The sequence below is a fragment of the Accipiter gentilis genome, chromosome 18 (genome assembly GCF_929443795.1).
Source record: "Accipiter gentilis chromosome 18, bAccGen1.1, whole genome shotgun sequence".
NCBI lineage: Eukaryota > Metazoa > Chordata > Aves > Accipitriformes > Accipitridae > Astur > Astur gentilis.
The window spans coordinates 9236468-9246881 of record NC_064897.1 but is presented as its reverse complement, the minus strand read 5'-3'; the positions used below and the strand labels follow the sequence as shown (position 1 = coordinate 9246881).

General features: G+C 42.2%; 1 protein-coding gene across 1 annotated transcript; it reads left to right on the top strand.

Moving 5' to 3' along the window:
* The first annotated feature begins 778 nt into the window (after positions 1–778).
* On the top strand, positions 779–9280 carry LOC126047960 (uncharacterized). The gene is made up of 5 exons (XM_049822286.1): positions 779–1973; positions 2745–4540; positions 5815–5955; positions 8524–9127; positions 9271–9280. Exons 1-5 carry the CDS (start codon positions 1792–1794, stop codon positions 9278–9280), a joined length of 2733 nt encoding a protein of 910 aa, XP_049678243.1. The 5' UTR covers positions 779–1791.
* Positions 9281–10414: the final 1134 nt, after the last annotated feature.

Below are 10414 nucleotides of genomic sequence, written 5' to 3'. Positions count from 1 at the left end.
ACTGAGTTTGTAGAGCCCATGCAAAGAGGGCCGTGCTTTTCAAGACATCCTGCTGCTGTAAGAGCTGTAACAAGAGAGTACTCATTGCACTGCTCCTGCAGTCACCCGGGCCCAAAAGACTGTTCGTACTCTTCCAGCTGCATCAATTGGTTTAGTAAACACTGTTGCTGCTGCCTACAATTGTTTTCTTCTTGTGTGCTTTTAAATAAAGCTAACCTAAGCAGGACAGACCAAGCATATTGTATGCCCTCCTCATCTAAAAGTTGGAAGCCACTCACAGGTTTATGAGAGCCCCACACCTGCAGGAACTATTTTACTACTTATTACTGCTTTTATCTCCTCTTGAAAAAGCAGCATCAAATGTACCAAGTCAAAAGTCCAGCCCTTGATGCTACAAAGCAAAGGATATTGACTCTGTCTTTGCCCTCGCAATTTGTTTGCCATATGCCGTACTCACCTCTCCCTTCGCCAGCACTATCACACAAAATCCTGGCAGGTCAGGTTACTGTGCTGTTTAGCTGGCTCTCCTCTAAGCCATATGTTTAAGCCCCCCCTGATGAGGCCCTAGTGTAGCATTTCATCTCCTAGAGACCCAGTGGGCTTTTATCATGACAGAAGCAGAGATGGGAGCAACAGCGAGTCTAAAGGAAACTGGGTTAAAAAGCATTATGAACTGGCTTTGTGCTACGTGGTGTTTTCTCATGAAAAACCTTCAGCTGAACGGAGCAGCCGTGGTAAGTACGGAGGCTTTTTAAAAGCCTGTAACCCTCCCCAGAAGTCACCGTGGCCCAAAGAGACCAGCAGGGCTGTAACGAGTGCAGCGTGAAGCCTTGCCACATTTGAGAGCTTTTGGCTTCCCCTCGAGATGAAGTTGACTGATCCGAAGTGCATGCGCGCACGGGTTGGGGTTTTTTCTTTCCCTTACAGCTCCGAAGCGCAATGAAGTAGCAGCAGCCGGCTGCCAGCGGCGCGCAGCCCCGTACGCCCGCCGGGTGAGGATGGATGCCTGCGGGGACCCAGCGGACACCCACAACAGCTTTCCTGCCTTGGGGTCCCCTTTGCTGCCAGGGACAGGAGTCATACCCACGCTCCCTCTTCTCTTTGCGCTGGCATCTGTCTGTGTGAACATGCCTGCTGTGGTTGCCAAGGGATCGAATAACAGACATGAAGAAACAAAGAGCCTGCAAGGAATCCCAGATGCAACTGTCCTTATGGGAAAAATATTCTATTATCCAGTGCCAGTATTTGCCTTTCAGGGAACGATAAGCCAGTACAAGGTAATGCTATTAAATACACTTCTTGGTACAATCCTGCAGCAAATAGGCATTCACTTTATGTTTAAAATGAACTCGTTAAAAATCTCCTTCTAGAGAAGTGCTTCAGATGTACTAGAAATAGAACTGATGACAAAAATCTCACCGCCATTCACTGCCATCATAGCAGTTACACACTACGTAAACAAACCCCCTGCATGATATGCATTTTATCTACTTGCAGTCTGAAGAACGCAGGGTCTTAAAAATGCACAGTGTTGCCACTACATTAAAAACCACACAAAACACACACTACACAAAAATCAAGGCACTGTGGTTTCTAGATTTTCAAATGGATCATTTGTGGCTGTTCCTGGACTTCTGTCCAGTTAGAACCAGACAGAACTATGTAAAACTAGAGTAGTGACACCATTTTCTCTCTCTCATTCCGCTTATCTGCCATTCTGTTGTGGAGCAGGTCACTTTAGCCAGCGGTGCAGATTTGCCAAAATGGTTGGACTTCAACCCCAATACAAACATGCTGCAAGGACTGCCGATGGCAGGGGAGAGCGGAGTATACCTGCTGAACATAGCTGCCTCTGGAACGACACGTGCCGAGAAAACACTGAGAGCTGCTGGAAATTTCACCATCCATGTTGAGGATGGCATCTTATTCCTGGACACAGAGGGGAGCTTGAACTACATGCCAAACAGCTACCAGTGAGTAATGCTAGCTTCCAACAGCTTTTGCCCTAATCATTGCAGGGTGGGCGTGTGTGTGTTTAAAAAAAGTAGATGGGTGCTCCCTAACCGACACAGGGTGGTTTTTTTCCTACAATGGAAATATGACATCAGGGAAACCAAACCAAACCAAACAAAAAAAAACACTCCCAAAATATTGAATGAGCACACATTGAATCTAAAAGCAGCAGGCTTCGTTGCCCCAGAGCGGTAGTGCACAGCAAGCACAGGCATGAAGACTGCAAGCCCAGCGGTGCTGGGGCACTGATTCTCCAGGTGGCTGCTGTACAGGTGGCATCCAGCCTCCCTGTCCCAGTTTGGAACTGGAGCTCTTCTGTCAGCAGGGAGAGAAGCAGGCTCCCAGCAAGGCTCTGAATTGCCTCCCACAAGACACTACTTCCACTGATGGTACTTTCTTAATGTAAGTAGCTACATTTGAAGTCTAATGGACAGGGAATATCTCTTAAGTGAATTTACTTCCAAGTCCACATAATGAGGACAGTGTTTGGCAAATTCAGACCATGCTGCTGTGCTCTACACAAGCAATGGGATCAAACCTAGTGCTCACTGAAGTTAATGGAATGGGAAACGTTCATATATCCTGTAGGAGGAAGTTTTGGACTAAGGTAAAATTCCGAGTGACACATGTGCGTAAGATGATAGACTAAATCCAAACAGGTATCTTCACAAAAACGGGGGCGGGCAGATAAACAGCTCTTAACCAATGCCATTTTGGACTTTCAATATCAGGTGTGGGAAGGGAGTTCCCATCACTTCTGCTGAAATCATTCTCTCTGCTGGAGCAGAAATCCTGGAAGTACAGGAACGCCTCTACATCGTGTGCACAATGGCTGAATATCTCCACCTGGATTCCTCCCTGCTAACCCTGCTGCAATACACAGATTTGGCACACAGAGGCTCACAGAGCCTGACTGTAGTGGCTGAAGACACTGGGCACATTGACTTTATGGTGAACCATTATGTAGGACTCTCCTGGCCTGTGAAGTGTGGAGGGTTTGCTGTGCTCCACGAATTCATCCAAGTCCTGCAACACAACATTGACTCACATCACCTCTCACAGCTGCTAGGGTATGAAGTTGCAGGCTGGAGAATACTTAGGAAAGGTGATGATGAAAGAAAGTCTCCAAGACGACAACGTAGGCGATTAATGATCACGCCAACACCTACATTAAAACCAATTAGAATTACCCAGAGACCAGCTGCAGGAGATGCTTTCAGGCCTTTGTCCTCTACTATGGCAAGCCACTTACTCACCCAACTTGTGGTATCACCTACGCAGAGTTTATCATCTTTCTCCGAAGAAAACATAATGATGGCAAGTTACAAGATGCAGAATAATATCCATCTAATAAGTAGAGAAAGTTTGGTCACCTTAGAAGTGGACTCAGCATGGGACATGGCAACTAACCCACCAGTATCTATTATGTTTGCAGACTCTAATTTCCCAAATGTTTCACCTTCACTGATTACTAAAACAACACCTCTCTTCACTGAGCTGGAAGTGCCACCCACTAGACCTTCTGGCAAGTCCTTGCTGTTAGAGCAGCCAGAGCCTCACGTGCCTGAAACAGACTCATATTTCCTCTCTAGTAAATCCCAAGTACCCACATACCATTTCCTACAGGACATCACTTCAGACACAGACCAGCTTTCCAGCTCCATGTACACGTGGGTGATAAACACTCTTCATGAATGGCCTCACAGCTCAGCAGAGGCACTTTCTTCTAAGACAGAATTTAATGTATTTTTGCCAGAAGCAACATCAGTATCAGAAATATCAGATTACAGAGATGAGGCAAAAAGCCACTTTCCAGAACTTGAAATGCTTCCTACCGCATCCCTCTCTCCAGAAACACTCCCTTCACTATTCACAAAAGCTTCAGTAAAAGCTACAACTTTGTCTGACTTCACATTTCCCATCGATGACACATTTCCACCTGTGCTAGCAAGTAGCCATCTGAGCCAAGTGTTCGTTAATGACTATGAACAGTTATCTAAACCTTTTATGACTATCCCACAGCCCAGTGGGTTTCCATTTGCTGGAGGGAAAAGCACAGTTTCTTCCATAACCCAGAGAGAAACACAGACTCTCTATCCCAAATTGAATTTCAGTCCTGAAGCCTCAGCCTGCTTTTCTAGCATGCTGTACAGTACTTTCCCTAGTAGAGCTGAAGCATCTTATGAACCAAGTGTGATCATTCTGTCCCATCCTGATACCACTCCAGTTCTTACTCTGCCAGTAGACTTTTCTAGCTTTGACATGCCTGAGCTATCCAGACCAACAAATGTACTTTGTTCTTCTTATGGCAGCAGCATGCTCAGAACAAAGATGCAGTCTGCAAGTATATTATCAAGTGGCACAAAGGAATTGCATTCAGACAGAGATCTGGGAACAAGAATTTTGCCAAACGTCACTGAGTCTACCCTGGACTCACACAAGACCTCAGACATCAAGTCAGATACTGTAGAAGTACCTCTAGTGACTTTATTTAATGCCACTTCTCATCTGTCCAGTAGTATAATGGGTATGTTTAAGACTTGACTTTCTATTCATCTTTCCTGCCCTGAGAGTCCTGACAGAATAGTTTGATACAGTTTCTTCTGTAAAAGCATGACTTCATGGCACTAGGGATGTGTCAGCAGCAGTGTTCATCATAAGGGAAAGTAATTTTTTTTGCTCAACTTGGTACAGGCAACAGCTCAGCTGAACAATTGGACACAGCTTTGGCTGTCCTATCTAAGGAAAGATGTCGACCCATTGAAAAAACTCCGGAGGAACACAAGGATGGTCAGAGGTCTAGAAAACATGACAAACTGAAATGATTAGTCTAGAAGACTGGTGAAAGATCCAGGTTTATGTAACAGTTTGCTGAAAAGATGAAAGCAGCGCTCTCAGTATCCCCTGGGAACTGAAGAAGCACTAATGACCTTCAATTGCAGTTAAGATGACTTAAGACATTAGATAAACTTTCTCACAGTAAGGATAATAAAACATTAGAAGAGATGCTTGGGGAACATTGTGAAGGGTTTTTAAGAACAGAACAATACATATTTATCAGAAATGACACAGAAGTAGTTGAGTATCCTAAAGAGTAAAGAATTGGACCAGACACCATTTATAGTTTGCCTTCTCCTCCAGCTGCATGAATCTGTGACTCAGGCTTAAGTATACAGTAGACTACAGAGATGGTATGTTTGTAGGACCAGCTGGATAAGTTTGCAGGATTATGTCTGAATCCGCTTACATTACATCCGTAAAAAGGTACACATGGTAGATCTTAAATACTAAGTGCAGCATTCTGAGCCAAATTATTCCTTCAATCTAGAGTGACCTGACTGCCCCTATTTTTAATGCATTGACCTTGTTAATGCCCTTCAGCACCTTCTTTGTAAAACTTTACTAGACCTACATTGAGTCTATACCCATAGTGCAAGACTGTAGTCTGAAATAGGATTGCAATCAGGTGTCCAAGCAAGCACCTGTAAAAGCCCACAGATTGACAACACAGCCCTAACAATACTGTTATTAACACTCTTGCAAACACAGGCCATCTAGAGATGTTAAAAAATATCTTTCTGCTCCAGTGAGAGAAGCCACTTGGGTAAAGAGTTCCCCCATTTTCTAAATGGGAGGTTGAACACTAGCTTCCTTCCCATGCCAGCAGATACCAGCAAAGTTTTCAGTCACATGCCAGAAAAGCCTTTAAACTACATTCCCAAGACTATAGCAAATTATTTACATAAGATCCCTTTTACATAAACAATCTTTCATCTTATACTGTAATGATCTCATTTTCAGAGGTGGTTCAGACGGTACTGCCATCGCACCAGGATCCAAGCACCTTGCTGTTTCCCATATCTGAAAGACTACAGTCCATGCAAAGTACATGGATTCTTCCTGCATTTTCTGTTTCACGAGAGCTTCAGAATATAACCCCAGGTAAAAAGTTTACTTCTGTTTTCTTACTTCTGCACATAGCTATCATCAACTTTTTCATCCATCTTCCAAGGTATCTCTGTTTTCCTATAACTAGAACCCATCCAGTCCTCAAAACTATTATGACCTAAAGATTCATGTCCTTCCAAATTAATCCTTCCCTACTATTTACATTAGGTAATATATACGAGCGGATAAGATTAGGGCATGATTTTACTCAATCTTGCAAATTGGTCCTTACCCTGAAGTCTAGAAAAACTCAAAAAAATGACATCCAGAAATGGAGGGAAGAAAGGAACATTTTTGTCACAGGCTGCAGAACTCCTCCTGTCCTGATTTCCCTTACTCCTTGAGCCTGCCAGCAAACTTTACCTGTCACAGAGAGATTTCCTTTCAAATTTGTCACCACATTTGTCACCACCTACAGCCTACTTGGTGTCCACTCACATATTCATAGGAGCTCTTCAAATTGGGCAGATGTGCAGCACTCAAAGTAATCCTGTCCCAGGCAGGGTGTCTGCTGCCTCCAGAAGTAGCATGGTAACAAGACACCCAGTACTTGCCTGATTAATCTGCAATTAGTCTTGATGCTAAACACAGCTCAATGGTATAAAGAAAAAACAAATGTATTCTCATAAAATCCCCAAACAAAAAATCCATGATCAGTGCTGGAAATAGAAGATGAAACAATAACATGTTTTAATAGTTACCTCGTACATAAGCACCATTTCAGAATCTGATGACAGAGCACTCAGATGGCAGGGCTGGGACTGATTCTTTGCAGAGTTAAGAATTGTTTCTTCAGGAGTTGTGTCTGTTTCCCAAGAGGACACTTCATGTGGAAACAATCATGAGCTTCTGCACTTTCTGAGGCTCTCAGCTTGTACAAGCACGCTCCCAGGGGTCCCTGCAAACTTAATGTTGGGGAATGAAGGCAAATCAATGTAACGCCTGATGACAGCTCTGTTAATGGTATCTGTGCTAGAATCTAGAGACAGTTACAGTATCACAGAACCAGGCAGTCCTGTTGGGCAGCTTCAAACGGTACTCCAAACTTGGATTTTAGTAGACCATCCAATCATACAAGGAAGGGCCTTGAAGTTTACATAAGCTTTCCATAACACAAAATTTAAAAAAATCAAGCAAGAATTTCACAATAATAGGAAGGAACACTGCCCTTACTCTTTGATATTTAAACCATTAGAAATGAGACATACTTAACTGCCACCATGAAGTAAATGCATCACCCAAGAGGCATATCATGGTATTTCTGTGTAGAAGATACTAGAATAAGATATTATTGTTTGGGAAGGCACTGTACAAAACCTGACTAATATGTTAGACTAGAAAGAACAGTGTTGTACATATTTACAACCCTTTAAATAAACATATATCTAAATACAGTTAAGCAAATGAAGTTGCTCTTAAGGTGTAATCAAGGACAACGCTTTACAGTACTATTACAAGCTTAAGTTTCAGTAGAAGTGAGGCAAGCCCAGAATTCCCCTTGCCAATTCTCATCATCTGCCATTATCATTCACAGGTCATAGGCTGCGTGAGGTGACAGGCCCACTGTCCCTTGAAAAAACAAATGCCATCCACCCAGTTGAATGCAGGCTAAGAAAGGACAGCAGCTGAAGTGGCTTGCTTCTGATTTACAAGACATTAGCTATTAGTTATCACACAATGTAAAGCAGATTTTTCAAAGATAATTTATCTTTTGTTTTCTATATTTTAGCTTTGAATTAATCTGTTTAAGACTAAAATCTAAACTTGAACCTTTTTAATTGCTTTTGAGATTATCCTCTGATTATATGTTGAGTTGGTCTTGTTAGCCTTGGGTTTGGAAAAAATACAGATTAAACAAAACAGTGCTTTATTGGATTTTAGATAGTTATCACCCATGTATTTGCAGTCTAAGGCTCCCAAGGACTAGTATGTGAACCCCATTTAAGGATACTACAGAAGCTCTAGATTTTCAACACATTTCCATCTTAATGCAGTCAGAGAAAGTTATTTTAAAAAACCCTTCAGATTGTCTTCCAAAATGATGCTGTAGCTAAGTGGTTGTGCTCAGTTACTCACTTCATAGGAAAGAATGATTTGCAATGTCTATCACAAAAGGAAATAACTTAAGAAAAACAGTGGGGAAAAAAATCCTTAAGAAGTACTGTTTCTCAAAAAGGAGTCTAGAGAGCAACGTAACACTTCTCTTCTGAAGATGATATAACAAGGGGCAATAGCCCCAAAACTGCATCTTAGGAGGTTCTGACATCAGGAAAACTTTTTCACTCAGGGGTAACACAGCAATGGAACAAGTCACCCAGACAGACTTGGGACCTTCATCCTGAGAAGTTTTCAAGACTCAGCTAGACAAATCCATGCTTGATCTCATTTCGTCTTGGCTACAGCTCTGCTTGGAGCAGATTGGCTAGATGACCCCCAGAGGTCCCTTCTAGCCAACATGCTCCATAATACTATGTGGCTGACAAGATTTATTTGCTATCATTATCAGATAAATATTTTTTCCACATAATTCTTTCCTTTCCTTTTTTTCCCTCCTCTCTAAAGGGCAAGCAAACACTTCCCCAAAGGTTGTTCATTCCATTAAATTTCTAACAGCAACTATCGGATCCCTCTTCTTTTTTCCTATACCTGCCAACACGTTTTACGATGAGGAAGATGGCAACTCAACTCAGTTATCTCTACAAATCATTCCAGCTGATGGCTCTCCATCAGGATCAGAAAGCTGGCTGCAGTTTAACACCTCTCAGCAAACCATGCATGGCTATCCCCTTGATATCGATCTCCAGTATTCGCCTCAGGAGTTTGTGCTGTCTGCCACAGATTCAGGAGGACTGACTGCCTGGGAATCCTTCACCATTGAGCTTCTGAAGCCCACAAATGTACCGTGCCACCTTTACACTGTCCGAACAAAAAACAGCTACTACTCTTTCCTGAGAGAGAGGAAAAGGATTAGTTTGTTTATAGAGAAGCTCTCCCTCTATTTCAACTCCAGCAGTCCCAAAGACATCATGGTGACCACTCTCAAACCTGGGTCCACAGTAATCTCATGGTATAACAGTTCACTGTGTACAAGTGCCAACAGGTCATCCAGCTGGTGCGCAAAAGATGAAATCCAGGAAGCACTAGAGAAATTAAGAGTGCCGGATGGGTACGTTAGCCCACACTTTGTCCAAGCAATGTTGCCAGAATACAAAATTGATGTCATTTTCAACATTGCATATAGTGAAGTCTGCTTTCCCACTACAAAGCCATTCAATGGGTCTTTCAACAGTACTGTGCCTACACTTCAAGACAAGAATGACTCCGCAATTAGGAAGACTGCATCTGCCTTACTAAGCAGTCTTTGTGTCACTGCTGGGGTGGTTCTAATAATACTGGTTTACTTGTTTTGCAAGTATCACAGGAAGGTTCCTGGATCGCAGTCTGTGATGTTTCAGAGAAACTCCCAGTTGAGCCGTGCTGATGTGGAACTGGATGTCCTGAAACCTCGCAAAGCCCCTGTACATGAGTGCAGGGCTTCACCTTCACCTCAGTTATGGATACCACCTTCAGTATTACCTGCCTCCCAAGAGCAGTATTCTAGGTCAATAGGACTGCCTCACATCACACCATCTTTCCAGCCGCCAAAATACCAATTCCCTCCCTGTTACCAAGAGGGTATGACTACCCAGAATGACCAGGGCAATATCCACAGACTTAAGGTAAGATCTTTTAAATGATTTTAAGAGCAAATCTACAAAAAGACAATTTGTACTAGAATGTACTATCCTTATTACTGAGAAAAAAGTCATAAGCAGTTAGCGATTTTATAATTTTTCAATTTAAAAATCAAACATACTTAAGAGAAAATGTATACCAAGCTGATGCTGGTGAGAATGAGGAGTCACAGCCAGTAAAACTAACTCCATTGACTCTCTGATTCATAAATACACATTTTACATAGAAGGGGCAGAACTGACAGAAGGACCATCACAAAACATGTTTCCATTGAAATTTAAGGCACTACAACCCTTGAGTCTCTATGTCATCTTGGAACTTTAAATTAGTATTTTTAAAAAATGCATCCAGTAATTGTCCCTCTCTCATAGATGACTGTCTCTCTCCTCAATCGTTCAAAACTTTTAGTGTTTCTATTAAATACATTATATGTAGCATTTATAAAGGCAACAGTAGCTACTTAACATGAAACTCTTCCTGTTAGGTAATTGTGTAATGTACTTTTAAAAATACATTTTAAAGTTACAGGCTTGCTTTCTTACAGTAAAACTGTCTCTCGTCTGCTTCCACCCATGACAGTTCAAGGACCATAGGGAAGAAAATGTGTAAAAGTTTCTAAAAACTTTTCAAATATTTTTAAATCCTTTCAGTTTAATAGATTAACATATACAAAATTTAATCCATAACCTAATTATGGATTAAACTACTTAATCCATAA

What these genes read in the sequence shown, in the direction of transcription:
- LOC126047960 (XM_049822286.1), top strand. Translation starts at nt 1,792, where the DNA reads ATGCTGCAAGGACTGCCGATGGCAGGGGAGAGCGGAGTATACCTGCTG. An exon ending in TACATGCCAAACAGCTACCA is followed by an intron (nt 1,974 to 2,744) that starts GTGAGTAATGCT and finishes TTTCAATATCAG; the next exon opens with GTGTGGGAAGGGAGTTCCCA. An exon ending in GCTTCAGAATATAACCCCAG is followed by an intron (nt 5,956 to 8,523) that starts GTAAAAAGTTTA and finishes TCCTCTCTAAAG; the next exon opens with GGCAAGCAAACACTTCCCCA.